The 15,776-nt window shown below is 42.3% G+C and overlaps 1 protein-coding gene across 5 annotated transcripts in view; it reads right to left on the minus strand.

The window, feature by feature from the left end:
- Positions 1-15,776, minus strand: part of LOC143291751 (GTPase IMAP family member 8-like) — a 40,646-nt gene that overhangs the window by 9,507 nt on the left and 15,363 nt on the right. The window contains exons 2-6 of one of the 5 annotated variants that reach the window (XM_076601834.1): positions 8,124-8,305; positions 6,622-6,828; positions 5,133-5,151; positions 4,499-4,630; positions 2,812-2,947 (exon numbers count right to left, since the gene is read on the minus strand). The exons of 3 other annotated variants lie outside the window; for them this stretch is intronic. In XM_076601834.1, coding sequence (XP_076457949.1) covers positions 2,812-2,947; positions 4,499-4,630; positions 5,133-5,151; positions 6,622-6,828; positions 8,124-8,304 — 675 coding nt within the window. In that variant the 5' untranslated portion in view covers position 8,305. Of the gene's footprint in view, positions 1-2,811; positions 2,948-4,498; positions 4,671-5,132; positions 5,152-6,621; positions 6,829-8,123; positions 8,306-15,776 lie in introns of those variants that run through there. One more of the 5 variants, XM_076601833.1, reaches the window with a different exon arrangement.

Below are 15,776 nucleotides of genomic sequence, written 5' to 3' on the forward strand. Positions count from 1 at the left end.
ATTATAGTGTTCACAAAAAGTTCAGGACTCCAGGGCAACTCGCACGGTTTTCTTCTTGGGGGCATAACAGGATGATGCTGAATTTCCGGTGAACAGAAGTGTTATGCAGTCAATCAGTTAGCACCGCTCATAACTAGAGGTGCATTCTTGCACGTGCACTTCCATTTTTTGTACAATGAAAACCTACATCTATCGTTTATGAGTAAATGTCACTTTGGGGCTTAAACATCAATCATTCAAACTGTGCACATTATTTCTAAAACAACCGTTTGTGTATTTAGCGAGAGGCCAGTGGCAGATCATATGCAACCTGCATAATTCAAACTACGGCTGCTTTTCTGAAGCGGTTCTTAACTTTTGGTGATACCTGTAGTCAGTTTCTGTCAGAGAGCAGTAATCATGACTTCAACCCATACCTTGTCTTCAAGTCAGTTGTGTTTCACAGCATCCATTCTCACTGTGCGAATGACAACTTACATTTATTTTCTACTTGCTATTACAGTTTTATTGTTGTTTATTTATATTATTGCATGTTAGTGCATGCTGTTTATTCATCTATTCAACCATTTATGGGGACAGTGGGTAGATTCTTTGAACCTATACGGGTAGAGAGACGAACCTGCCCTCCAAGGGTATTCCAGTCACGGAGAAGTGGCCCCACTGCCTTGTGGGAAGACCTGGGAACGTCAACAGCTAAAGGAGTAAACTCCCTAAACAGTTCAGAGTGGGGTCCCTCACGCTGCTTCATGATAAACAACTGAAGAATATGTAACAAAATGAAATATATTTCATCATCCTACCCCACCCAGTTATACCAATGAAAATGTTCCTCATCTCAACACACTCACTATCTAGTTTCCTTCAGAATGAGATGTCCAAAGTCCATGAGTGTATTCCTCAGCAAAGCAAAATAGAAATGAAACAAACATTTGGATCAGACGGTTATCTGATGTTCTAAACTGCCTGCTCAAGAAATGCTTTAATGTAATAGCTTCTTTACATCCTTTTCTTTCTCTTAGGACTTTTAAAAAATAGTTCTATAATGGTAGTAGTAATAATAATAATAATGATAAGCCGCTTTGTAATACCGGGTATCATACCAAGACTTCAGTCAAGTGTGATACCCGAAATCGTACCCGGAATGAAGGGTTGAATGGAACTGAGTCGAGTGGCTGATGGATGGGCCCATGCATACTTCTGCCCAACAGTATTCTCAGGAAAAAATCCATTAAACTTCACCTTCCTAGCAAGTTTCATTTAAATTTTTAGTCATTCCTCGTATGATGACTGGTCAAACGTTTGTATGTGGAGACTGTGTTTCGTCTGCCGATTGGACAGATATTGTATGTGGAGACTATTCTGTCTGTTGATTGGTTAGATGTCTGTGTATGGAGACTTGTGTTCCGGCTGCTGATTGGTCAGATTTTGTATGTGGAGACTGTATTCTGTCTGTTGATTGGTTAGACGTTTGTGTGTGGAGACAGTATCGTCGGGGATCAGTCGTAATTTCCCTGAACCTCTCACAAGGTCATCATGTGAATTATCTCCCTTTATCTGCGAGCTTATCCAGGACTGACTCAGCAAAGCTCTACGTCTTCACAGAGCAAACACCATCAATCTCACTTTATTCAGCAATTCTGTGGCTGCAATGTTTTCTTGTTTGACCATCCTTCTGTTTGAAAGATGTTATCAGCTGGCAAACCCCTGCCTCGTGCTGCTGATGTATTAGCAGTCTGAGTGCCGTGACCCGAGCATTTTTATGTCTGCACCCGACATAATCAACACGTCTTCGATCCAGGGGAAGTGGATGTCTCATTTCACAGATGCAAAATGTTTTTATGCAGCCAATGAAGGGAGCTTCCCCGGTCCTAAAGTCGGCAGTTTTGCTAAAGTTTTTTTTACAGCTGCTGTCATAAATGAAATAGGATTTTTTTTTCATTTTAGGTCGCGCTTGATGTCAATAGTCAGTAATTGTGTCCAAACTTCGTTGCTCAAAGGTATGACGATAAAATGAAAAATGGCTGCTGAGTCGATATAAACACCAAATGGAGAAAGTTGATAAAAACTGTGAGTTGTAAAATAAGACTCACTTTTGATAAAAGTTGTCCAACGTTTCATTTCTTAGGTCGGTCTTCTGGGACTGTGTTAGTTGGACATGACAGTAGAGGTGAAAGAAAAGCTTAAGATAATTGTGAGTATTGCTCACTTAGGCTGCTACCAGTCCAGGACAATTTGCTGATCTGTTGTTGTCTTCGAAGTTCATTTTCAGCAGTTGTGGACAGAATTCGTTCGCGAACTGGCCAGTCACAATTTCTGCCAATTCATCTCACATTTCTTCCCTACAAGAGACAGCCCTGAAGGATGCCCTTTGCGGTCGGCTTGGCTATATTTGATTTGATTCCCACAAGGGTTCATTCGACTGCTTCAGTTCTGCGACTCTTCTAGGAAGTTCGGCATCAACTGGGAAGCACGTACAGTAGATCGTCCTCCACATGTATAACTCTGAGTCTGAACAGTTAGTAGATGAGGGGTAACAACAACCACAAACAATAACAACACAACAACAACACCACTAATAATAATAATAATAATAATAATAATAACAATAATAATACATGTACACAACTGTACATAACATTGCAGATTCATTTGCGTTACGAGCATTAATACATATTGGCTCATATATTTAAACATATAGGCTGATATATTTATACATATACTGACATAGGCTGCATACAAAACCAAAATACTCTGTTCCTTTGTTGTCCAAGAATGTTCTCTCACTTTCCATTACACCTTCCCCAGACTTACCAGCTTGTAGCAGAACCTTGGCACACCCGACGGAATGGCCGTCGCTTCACTGCTCTCCGTGTCAGTTTCTGCTGATTCCCTGGTAGCTTCCCGCCACAGCCGTTCCGTGTATTGCTTTGTCAACCATTTTGCGACTCTGCAGTCACACACACACACACACACACACACACAACACACACACACACACACACACACACACACACACACACACACATACACAGACACATATGCACGCACGTACACACACACACACACACACACACACACACACACACACACACACACACACACACACACACACATATGCACGCACGTACACACACACACACATACAAATTGGTGTGTGCGTTGTGATCATGGAAGGATGTGACAGTACTCACTCGTTTTTCATTTCGCTTTGATATTTTGTTGACGAGAATTTGAATGAGCCAACATAATTTTTTTTCCTGTTTGAACTGAAGCAAGTTATACAGTAATTTCAACTGAATCAAATTGAATCGAGTCACCCAAATCAACAGTGTGTTGTGTTTGTTGGTGATAGGCCAAAGCCATGAAAACCTCAATCTTTCACGGTGATCTGTAATCTGCCATGTACTTTCTGTGCTGTTTCGTTCTTTCAGCAAAACGTGACAGTTATTCAGTAGTTCATAAACGATAGCTGAGGGTTTTCAATGGAAAAAAGGAAGAACAAGTACAATAAAGCTCCCCTGCTTATAAGTGGTGATCACTACATTAGCTGCCTACATTTCTGTTTGCCGAAAATTCAGCGTCACTTAACCATGCCCCCAAGAAGAAAAACTGTTCAAGAAATCCCAAGGTCAGCGCTCTTTCTGCTACCTTGGTACAGTGGTGTGGGACACACTGTCCTTCTCAGTCCCTCCCGTGCATTCTCCTGTCTGATTTAAATGTCTCTCAGAATACACCTCTTCCGCTCTGCCTGCTGTCTTATTGACTGCTGTGCTTCATGGGCTTCTGCTGACTGTGTGCGTGTGTGTGCGGCTGTGATTGTTTAGGTCTCTGTGTGTTCACACGCGTGTGTATGATGTACTTGATACATGTATGATTATTCATGTGTGTATTGCTTCTTGCTGTAAAACGCTCCAAACTCTCTGTCACGCATGTTGTTGTTGTTGCTATTATGTTCATGATTATGATTAGTAGTAGTAGTAGCTGTAGTAATAGTGTCATAGTTATTATTTGTATTTGTATTTCTTTTTATCACAACAGATTTCTCTGTGTGAAATTCGGGCTGTTCTCCCCAGGGAGAGCGCGTCGCAACACTAAATCGCCACCCATTTTTTTGTATTTTTTCCTGCGTGCAGTTTTATTTTTTTTTCCTGTCGAAGTGGATTTTTCTACAACCCTTTTGTTGCCGTGGGTTCTTTTACGTGCGCTAAGTGCATGTTGCACACGGGACCTCGGTTTATCGTCTCATCCGAATGACTAGCGTCCAGACCACCACTCAAGGTCTAGTGGAGGGGGAGAAAATATCGGCGGCTGAGCCATGATTCGAACCAGCGCGCTCAGATTCTCTCGATTCCTAGGCGGACGCGTTACCTCTAGGCCATTGTTATTACCGTCATCATCATTCTTATTGTTATTCTTGTTATCATCATCATCATCATCATCATTCATCAAAGACCCATGTGGTCCTTATGTTTTTGTGAGGCCTGTACGCTGTACATACCTCTCTCGCTTCACGTGCAGAAGTAAGCAGCCACCAGTCACAACCAAGATGACGACTCCCCAAAGCACGGTGAGGGCAATCAGCAGGGACACATGTATTGCACAGTCTCCCAACACTTCTTCATCCCCTCTGCTGGGGCTGTTAAGGTCGTGTCTGTGTGGGCCATGCCTCCCTTCATGATTGTCATAATGGTGATGATGATATGAAGAAGAAGAACACAAAGAAGAAGAAGAAGAAGAAGGATGCTGACAAACCCCCTACACAGGCACGCATTCACGAAAACACACATATATACAGACACACAATCGCGCACGCACACACACACACACACACACACACACACACACACACACACACACACACACACACACACACACACAAAGGAACAAACATACACACGCGCAAGCATGCACGCAGACACACACAGACACACACACACACACACACACACACACACACACACACACACACACACACACACACACAGGAACACTCACACACTCAAGCAAGCACACACACACACACACACACACACACACACACACACACACACACACACACACACACACACACGCACACACACACACACACACACACACACACACACACACACACAGTACTGAAAAAAGGATACATCTCAGTTTCTGAGGGCACTGCAAGAAAAAATCACAACATTGATATAGCAGACACAAGCCTCATGATAAAAACAACAATCACACAAAGTAAGACCGTATCACTGTCCATGACAAAACACATGTTCATTACCATACATGACACAATCACAGACGATTATGAGTGTAAGAAGGACAATACTCACAACAGTCCAAACAGGACCCATTAGAGTTGAACGAGCGAACAAAGAAAAGCATATTGAGCAAAATGGGCATTACTGTCAAAACAGTTCCTTATTGGCATAGTAGGCATATCAGTCATGAAAGAAGTAGTTGGGTATGTTCCAAAGTACCTTTTATTTACCTGTGTACTAGCTGAATGGGTAGTATAAGCAGCATTGGGTACCTTGTGTATGGAGAGAGAGTTACCACTCTTTAATGTTTGTTAGGCATATCAGTCATTACAGTCCAAACAGGCACAAACGGGAGTCTAACCAGCTTATTCAATATGTATAGACAATTTGGAATGTTCTGCAATTCTCTACTTTCACACAACAAAGGGAGAAAATATATATGTGAGTGTGTGTGTGTGTGTTATATATATATATATATATATATATATATATATATATATATATATATATATCCACTATAATCAAATTCTAGCCCAAATAGTCGGAACAGCAGTTGCCTCCTCTGCTGTTCTGATGGTCATAGTCGGACACGACTGACTATCATATATATATATATATATATATATATATATATATTTAAGGATATAACTGCTATTTATCCCTCCATTTGAGATTATGTTGTTTTCTAAAATAATAGTCAACACCCATCAGATTTTCAGCTTAATTTCCCAGCATAAAAGAGTGAATACTGGACCCCCACACACGCGTCATTAAACAATCATACTGGTCTTCTTCCAAATGATGCAGGGCCTATGGACAGTCTATGTGCACATATAATGCCGTATTGTATTACTTTCACCTTCAACTAGACAGGAAGATTAGAAATGAACAATCGACAATGTTGTCGATGTTTTCGTTGCAAGTGTCGATGCCACCACCACCATCATTATCATTTTCAGACTGCGCACGGGCCACTGCCAGCTCCTTTCCCATCTCTACGAACTGAAAATTTCCAGCACATACCAATGTCCTAGTGACATCGCTATCAAACTCCAGTCCATGTCCTGCAAGACGGCCCTCTACACGAAGAGCTCAAGCACCAGATCTGGCCCAGTCCCGAAGTACTCCAGGACAAGTTGTCGGAAACGGCGACAGAAGGAGGCAACAGTCAGGAGACGAAAAAGAAGGGGAACAAGAATAATATGAGCATATAACTAGCAGTTACAAGTAGAAGTAAATACGTAAGAAGAAGAAGATGGTGATGATAATGATGATCATGATGATGAACAACAACTACAACGACAACAAGGTGATGATGGTGATCATGAAGATGTTTATGTCGACACTGACGATGACGACAAAAAACAATCAGCCTCACCTTCAAGGGTCAGTCTGCAGTATCGCGGAGTTTGGGTCAGCTGAGGAAAAACTTGGCACTGGTATTTTCCCCCCACTTCCTTGACCGACGGAGGTCTTGTGAGCGTGAAGAAATGGCCGATCTTCTTAGTTTCGTCGAAGACAACACCGTCTGCCTTGCTACAGTGTAATTTTCCCGTCTCTCCTATGTTGCAGCTGAGGACAATATCTGAAACGGAAAAGGAACCTAATGAGTAGAACTACTTTCTGCCCCTACTGCTGCTACTGCTACTACTTCTACTGATAATAACAATGACAAGCAGAAGAAGAAGAATGGACACTTATTTTGCACATTGTCCTTAAGTCTGCTGTAGGTGCTTTAAAAAAACACATGGATTTATACATAACACATTGCATCAATGTTACGTATACAAACTACACACACACACACACACACACACACACACACACACACACACACACACACACACACACACACACACACACACACACATGCATTATGCACGCACACGCGCGCTCACAAATATGCGCACACACACTAACACAAGCACACACACGCACTTGCACAGAATATATTCGTACACATCCATGCGAATGTGTACACATATACATGTATACACAAAGTCAAGCACACCACAAACGCAGGAGCATATGTCGTTTGGATGGATTTACCACACGGAAACTCATCACTGAGGGAAAAGGCGAAATTTGAGGCCAGAGAAAGAGGTAAGGGAGTCAGAATGTCAGAGGTGATCAGGGAGTCTGTTCCACGTCTTTCAGGACTGTTAAGAACATTTTCTGTCCGTAGGACTTAGTTTCAGTTTAGGACTTAGCTCTGACGTGAGTCAGATGTGCGACTTCTACTACTGCTACTTCTACTACTGCTATTTCTACTACGGCTACTTCTACTACTCCTACTACAACTACTACCGATAGCTATTACTAGTATTAATGTATATGTCCATGTCATTAACCCAGTTGATATTTTCCGGACATAACAATATATGCCATACATTTGCACACAAGTTGTATGCGTTAAACCTGTCGTCATTTCATGTAGAATATATAGATAGATGCATAGATAGCTAGCTAGATGGATGGGTGGATTCATGCATGTGTATGTATACATGTATATATGTGATGTATACATGTATATATGTGATGCATGCATGTATATATTGATGTATACACATGTATATATGTGATGTATGCATGTATATATGTGATGTATGCATGTATATATGTGATGTATGCATGTATATATTGATGTATATATATGTATATATGTGATGTATGCATGTATATATGTGATGTATGCATGTATATGTGTGATGTATACATGTATATATGTGATGTATACATGTATATGTGTGATGTATACATGTATATATGTGCATATTTTGTTCGGTCAGTTGTTTGTTTCTTACTTTCTTTTCACATAGATGGTTTGGCGTAAGATACAATTGTTGTTCAATAACTATCCTAAATTTATGACACACTAACCTGAGTCAGAGGTGGGATTAGGGAAGAAAAACACAATGAAGCCGGCCACTTTAAGTTCTGCAAGGTATTTCTCGAACAGACAGATGACCGTGGTGTTGTGGAGAGATGTGACGGCATTACAGGTCTGTGCCTCTGTGCCACCTGGATTCAGCACCAACAGCAGCACTGCCAGAACCAGCATCCTGTTCAGCAAGCAAGATGTATTGCAACTTGGTAAATAAGTAAGTAAGTGAGTAGCAAGTTCAGTAAGTAGATAGGTAGGTAGCTAATGTTCGTCCTTCGGAATCGAAGATGACCATGGCTTCAAAAACCAGATAAAAGATCAGTGGCTGTGGGTCCGTAGGTGACTGATGAGGCCATTCCGGTCTCTGAAGGCTCGCCCACATGTGGGACACAAGTGAGTGGGTGCTGTCGTGGCAGTAGATGCTGCTCGGGCCTTGCGCACAACACGCTTTCGCTGCGCCTTGGTGATGCCCCTGGCTTCAGATGCACGGGCTTCTGTGGTGAACTTGCTGCGCCAAGCTGGACGGTCCAGAGCAAGCGTCTCCTACGTTTTGATGTCGACGCCAAGGTCTCTGAAGGACGCTTTGAGGCAGTCCCTGAGGCGTTTCTTCTGCCCTCCAACTGAGCGCTTGCCCTGACACAGGAGGGTGTAGGTAGGAAGGTAGGCAGGCAGGTAGGTAGGTAGATGGGTAGGTAGGTAAGCATGTGGGTAGGAAAGTAGGTATGTAAGTAGGTGAGCAATAAAGCAAGCAGTAAACAAGCACCCAAGTAGACAAGCAAGCACATAAGCAAGTAGTACGCAAGCAAGCAAGTAAGCAAGCATCTTCATCCTCCTCCCGTCATCCTCCTCCTCCTCCTCCTCCTCCATCATCGAAATCAGAAAAAATCGCGAAATGTGATGTATGTATGTATCTTCATGGATATCAAATGATATGTATATTCAGTACTGAGAAATAGTGTTGCTATCCTTTTTTTTCTTTGGCCGTATGTCGTTATTTCTGTTCTCATGTTAAAAATGAAATAGGATAAGCTCAATAAAAAAGGCAAATAAATACACTTATTCAGTCCGGCTCCTTAACTAAGCTAATGTTGTCGTCAGTACGGGTCTCAGTAGGGTGGTGTCCAAAGTACGTTAAACCAGAACAGCCTCTACTGAACACCACCAGAGTGACTCAGCAGCATATTAACATATTAATCAAATGATTATCATGACGAGGTCAGTAGAAAACACTGATCTCTGAAACAACATGCAAAGATTGAAGCAATAAGGTATGAAATATAAAACTGCAACAATTTTAGCTCGTCAAGGACGCGGTATACGCTACACCACCTCTGGTAAGTGGAAGCCTGACAGTTGTTTTTTTTTAACCCAACACTGGTCAGGCCTTGTGTGCATGGATATAGATTTATGTACCAATCGAGTGGCATTCTTCTTTATTCATTCTTTTGCCACAGGAGAGCACTTCTGTGGCCATGAGTTCTTTTTCAGTGTGCAAAGTGCGTGCTGCACACACGACCTCGCTTTGTTTTGTTTCATCCGAATAGTTAGACGCTCAGTTTGTATGTCAAACTTGGGCCAGAGTGAGAATCGAACCCATACCATAAGCATTCTGCAACCTTCCTTCCATCATCAGTTAAAAAAAAAAAATCACATGAACACATTTGTATTTTGTATTATTTGTATTTGTATTTATTTTATCACAACAGATCTCTCTGTGTGAAATTCGGGCTGCTCTCCCCAGGGAGAGCGCGTCGCTATACTACAGCGCCACCCATCTTTTTGTATTTTTTCCTGCGTGCAGTTTTATTTATTTTTCCTATCGAAGTGGATTTTTCTACAGAATTTTGCCAGGAACAACCCTTTTGTTGCCTTGGGTTCTTTTACGTGCGCTAAGTGCATGCTGCACACGGGACCTCGGCTTATCGTCTCATCCGAATGACTAGCGTCCAGATCACCACTCAAGGTCTAGTGGAGAGGGAGAAAATATCGGCGGCTGAGCCGTGATTCGAACCAGCGCGCTCAGATTCTCTCGCTTCCTAAGCGGACGCGTTACCTCTACGCCATCACTCCACATCTGAACATCACAACTCAAATGCAAACAGTAGAAAAAGGAAAAAAGAAAAAGAAAATCTACAGAAAAGTGAACATGTTTTGGCACGAGCAACTGAACCTCTCAGAATAAGAATCAACAAATCAAGAACAAAATTTTCATCTCTCTCCCTCTCTCTCCCTCTCTCCATCTCCCACCACCCATCTCTGTTTCGACTTTCCTTGCTAATGTCGTCAACAATGAAACCATTGTAAAACAGTTCGCTGTATACTTGTATAAGGCATTCAAAATCAGCAGTTTGATATATGATTAATTGTGCTTTTTGTGTGTGCATGTGCATTGCTAGAATTGTAGTTAAATGTTTTCTGTTCCACATTCTTCTGGAATGTAACAATTTGTGTTCACTGATCCCCTTCATGAGGGGCTACGGCCTTTATTGAATAAAAATGTTCGTTCGTTTGTTCGTTCTTCCATCTCCCACCATCTCCGCCAACGCCACCGCCATCGCCGTCACACCCAACACACACCAACACACACACACACACACACACACATGCAAAAGCGCAGGCAAGCCCACATACACACACACCAACTGTCCGATAAGTGTGCTTAATTTAACTTTGTTGTTTTTTGGTGTGTGTGTGGTTTTTTGGTATCCTTTTGGAGTAAAGTGTGAACGTTTGTTGTATCCAAATATGTTTTTGAATTTTTATTAATGAATCAGCAGTTGAGTTACTAGGAAAAATGTTTATACATAGTATTCCATTTATTCCGAAAGCTGTTGAAATATTTTTCTCACTGTTTTCTGATGGTGTAATTCTTTTGTCTGGAGCGATTTTGGGACTTCAGAATCAGTTAAATGTGCTTGGACAAGAAGCTGATTGTTTGTGCTTAACCGAAACTTGATAAAATAATAGTTATGGTTTTCCTCGTGGGAGGTCACCTGTCTCCTTGTGAGAAATGGTATCATGATCATATAGAACTGAGAGTTGTAAATTCGTATGAGCTGCTGCTGGAGGGATAATACAAAACTAAGCAAATGGAAAGAGTACATACTTCTTTTTTGCAGTTACACGTTTCTAGGTGTTCCAATGTATGCTTCAAATACAATACTTTGTGGTAAAACCGGGAGATGTTCTTTGTTTGTGAAAACTTTTGTGAAGTGTATTAAGTATTGATTTAAACTGTTGAAATTGCCTCAAAGTAGACTTTGTAAACAGGCATACAATATCATGTTCATCCAAACAGGGGAAAGAAAGGAAAACTGGGCTTCTTGTATAAGACACGTTTTTGTCAGAAAACGGGTTTGGAGTTGTGTGGGTGTGCCAACGTGTAGGTTATAAGTAAACTTTTTTTTCAGATTTAAGATCCAGACTGCTTGATATATCTAACAAAACTGGCATTCAGACATAGGAAGTAAGGATAAATACAGCTGGTTCCATTGATGTAAAAGTATATTCTAAGCTGATTTTTTGACTCACTTGTGTATACAAAGTGAGTCTATGTTTTAACCTGGTGTTCGGTCGTGTGTGTGTGTGTGTGTGTGTGTGTGTGTGTGTGTGTGTGTGTGTGTCTGTGTGTGTGTGTCTGTGTCTGTGTGTCTCTGTGTCCGTGGTAAACTTTAACATTGACATTTTCTCTGCAAATACTTTGTCAGTTGACACCAAATTAGGCATAAAAATAGGAAATATTCAGTTCTTTCCAGTCATCTTGTTTAAAACAATATTGCACCTCTGGGATGGGCACAAAACATAAAAAATGAAGCCTAATTATATGCAAACTGCATTTACTGTTATATATATTTTTTTTGTATTCTCTAAACTTGGCACTTTGATCTGATAATCTGACCCAACAACAAGAGCAGTCATTATTATCATTTTTTGTTCAAACAGGAACTTCTTTTGCTAAGCATGGAAGTTTTATTTATTTTGCAAACGTTTTGGTGCAGAGTGTAAAAAAGGGAAATTACTTTGTAATTAATGCTAGGGGACTTAATATGCTTTAAACTGATCTTTCTCATCTGAAACATTACATTTGAAATTATACTCAGTACATAAAAAGCTTGGATTTTTTTTAAGTGTATCACAAGTGAGTCTTGAAGGCCTTGCCTCTCTTGTTTCTGTTATAACGAAACGGCATCGTAGAACACTTGCACGATTAAGATAAAAGACCACTTGGCTTTAATGCCAACAAAATGAATATGCTAGGTACGTCCATAGATTATCCATGCCCTTTAAGTAACTCCACAGTCGATGATGATTTTTTTCCATGTTTGAATTCAGAAATAAAAGTGCAATTAAAAAAAAAAAAAAGAATCTGCAAAATGAAAAAAATATATTACGAGGTGATAAACTCGATGGCAAAATCTATATCAGAAGCTTTGAAGATTAGGCAAAAAAAACCCAAACAAACAAAACAAAACAAAACAACAACAACAACACACACACACACACACACACACACACACAACAACAACAACAACAACAACAACAACAACAACAACAACGCTTCTCATAGTTACAAATTGGGTGGTTAGATGGATTTGACATTTTCATCTGTTACCAGTGATAGACCCTGTTTAACTAAGGAATGAAGAAACAGAAGAAACAGATTTATTATAATGAACTGGGTGGTCTGTTGGTTGCTGTCATTATTTCTTCAAGGAAGGGACTTTATTTTTGTGTTGTTTCAATATTTGCTTTAACCTTAATCATTCCTAAAGTCTAATGTTTTGTTATGCAATAAGAATATGCTGACGCGCTCAACTACATGGTAAGGACTCAATGGCCAATGAAATTAAAGTCTCTCTCTCTCTCTCTCTCTCTCTCTCTCTCTCTCTCTCTCTCTCTCTCTCATTCCCTCCTCTCTTTCTCTCTGTCTTTCTCTTTCTCTCCACCTGTCTTTATCTCTCCTGTCTCTCCCTCCCTCTCCCTCCCTATCTCCCTCTCCTCCCTCCCCCTTTCTCCCTTCTATGTCATCTCCCCCTCTCTCCTTTCTCTCTCTCCCTCTGCTCTCCCTTCCTCCCTCTTTCTCTCCTTCTTCCTCTCCTCTTTCTCTCCCCCTTCCTCTCCTCTTTCTGTGTCTATCTCCATTCTTTCCCATCTCTCTCTGTCTCTCTGTCTGTATGTCCCCCCCCCCCCCTCTTTCTTTATCCCTCTTTCTCTCCCCCTCTCTCTCTTTCTCTCTCTGCCTCTCCCTCTCTTTCTCTCTCTGTCTCTGTCTCTGTCACTGTCTCTCTCTCTGTCTCTCTCTGTCTGTCTGTCTGTCTGTCTCTGTCTCTCTATGTCTGTCTGTCTTTCTCTTTTTTTATTGGATAAGAATTTCATTGAAGCACTGTTGCTGTCTATTGCTTTAGAGTTGCCTTGACACAATTCAGAAATAGTATCCTCCCAATAAACAACAACCAACTCAGATTTATAATAATAATAATAATAATAATAATAATAATAATATTAAAACGCCACAAAGGACGAATATCGTTTCCTTTTTGTATGCCCTTATTTACTGACCTTGGAATAAGAGATCTGACTGATAATGATATAGAAGGACTCATTCAAGCTGTGCAGTTTGGGGGGTGGGGGTGGGGGTACGGGATGGGGGGGGGGAGGCAGCTACTCTTTCGAAGAGCCCTGAAAAGGCCGTCTCTGCTGACTAGGTCAAAGGCCTTGGTGAGGTTAATGAATGCGACATAATTATAGGGGCATCCTCTGCTCTCTGCACTTCTGGATTTGGCGAAGGGAGAAGATCATGTCTACCGTGGATCTATCTGCTCGGAAACCGCACTGTGATTCCGGATAAACGCGTTCGGCCAGTTTCTACAGGCGAATTAGGAGGACCCGAGCGTAGACTTTGCCTACAATGCTGAGAAGCGAGATGCCTCTGCAGTTGTTGCAGTTGCTCCTTTCGCCCTTGCTTTTGTACAGGGTGATGATCTTCGCGTTCCTCATGTCCTGCTGTACAACTCCCTCATTCCAGCATTGACAGAGGACTGTGTGCAGAGGATGCAGAAGAGTAGTCTTGCAGTGTTTAATGAGCTCTGGGGAAATTCCGTCGCTGCCAGGTGCCTTGCCTGATGTCAGGCTGTTAATGGCCTTGCTGAGTTCGTCCTCAGTTGGCTCTGCGTCAAGTTCTTCCATGACCGGCATATGCTTGATGGCATCGAGGCCTGAGTTGGACACCATGTTTCCTGTGGAGCAGAGGTCGGAGTAGTGTTCCGCCCATCTCTCCATCTGCTGGCTAGGATCGTTGATTACTTCCCCAGTGGAGGATTTGAGGGGGGCAGTCTTGCTCTGTGTTGGTCCCAGTGCTTTTTTTGATGCCATCATACATCCCTCGGATGTTGCCTCTTTCAGCAGCATTCTGTATCTCTTCACTGAGCTCTGTCCAGTACTCAATTGAACATCGCCTGGCATTAAGCTGATCCTTACTCCTGGCGGCCCTGAGGATTTGCAGGTTCTTCTCACTGGGTGACCGTTTGTAGTCGGTGAGTGCAGCGCACTTGGTCTCAATACTGGGAGTCTTTTCTGATGATCTGGCCTCAAACCAGTCGTGGGACTTCGCGGTTTTCTTCCAAAAGGTGGCCATAGCAATGCGGTACATGGTGTCTCGTAGCGTTTCCCATCTTTCTGTGGCAGTCTCTGGGCTGCAATGCATCGAATTCTCTCTCAAAGGCCACTGCGAACTGTTCTACAAGATCTGGCTGAGACATCTTGCCGACGTCAAAGCGAGAGTTCCCTTGTTTCTTTGAACAGTGGAACTTCTTTGGTTGCAGTTTGATCTTGCAGCATACCAGGGAGTGGTCCGTGTCGCAGTCTGCACTGTGGTAAGAGCGAGTGTGGAGAAGGTTTTTGATGGCAGCTCGTCTTACTAGGACCAGATCCAGTTGATGCCAATGTTTTGAGCGTGGGTGCCTCTAGGAGACTTTGTGTTGGGGCTTCGTCTTGAAGAAGGAGTTGGTGATGCACAGTTCATGGCAGGTACAAAACTCAAGTAGTCGCTGTCTGTTCTCATTCATTTTCCCCACTCCAAAGGAACCGAGACAGGAGGGCCACGAATCGTTGTCTGCACCCACTCTGGCATTGAAGTCGCCCAGGAGAACAAGTTGTTCTATCATGGGGATGTTCCTTATGGTTGATGCGAGATTTTTGTAGAACTCATCCCTTGCATCTGGAGAGGCGGACAGAGCTGAAGCATATGCGCTGACGAGAGTGACATAGCCTTCAGAGGTGTTGAGGCGGAGAGTCAGGAGTCGTTCTCCCTTGGGGCATCAGAGCTCTTTCCTTGTAGTCCCTCTTCATTAGTGTTCCTGAATCAGCCAGCCGTGTTTCCTGCAGAGTGGCAATGTCCACATTTAGTCTTTTCAGCTCGCTGTTTATGACGGCCGTCTTTCTGGCATTACTTATGTCTTGCAGATCTTGGGAGAGCCCAGGCATAATTGTCCGGACATTCCAACAGGCCAGCTTTATTGTTGATCCGTTTCTTGAAGTTTTCCTTTTGCCTGGTGCGGAAATTAACGACCTGCTTGTCGGATATTCTCCTAATCTTCATACACCCATAGAAGAAGGCAGGTCGTGGCGGGACAGCACCTAACTGGCTGGGG

The sequence above is a fragment of the Babylonia areolata genome, chromosome 17 (genome assembly GCF_041734735.1).
Source record: "Babylonia areolata isolate BAREFJ2019XMU chromosome 17, ASM4173473v1, whole genome shotgun sequence".
In the NCBI taxonomy this organism is placed as follows: Eukaryota; Metazoa; Mollusca; class Gastropoda; order Neogastropoda; family Buccinidae; genus Babylonia; species Babylonia areolata.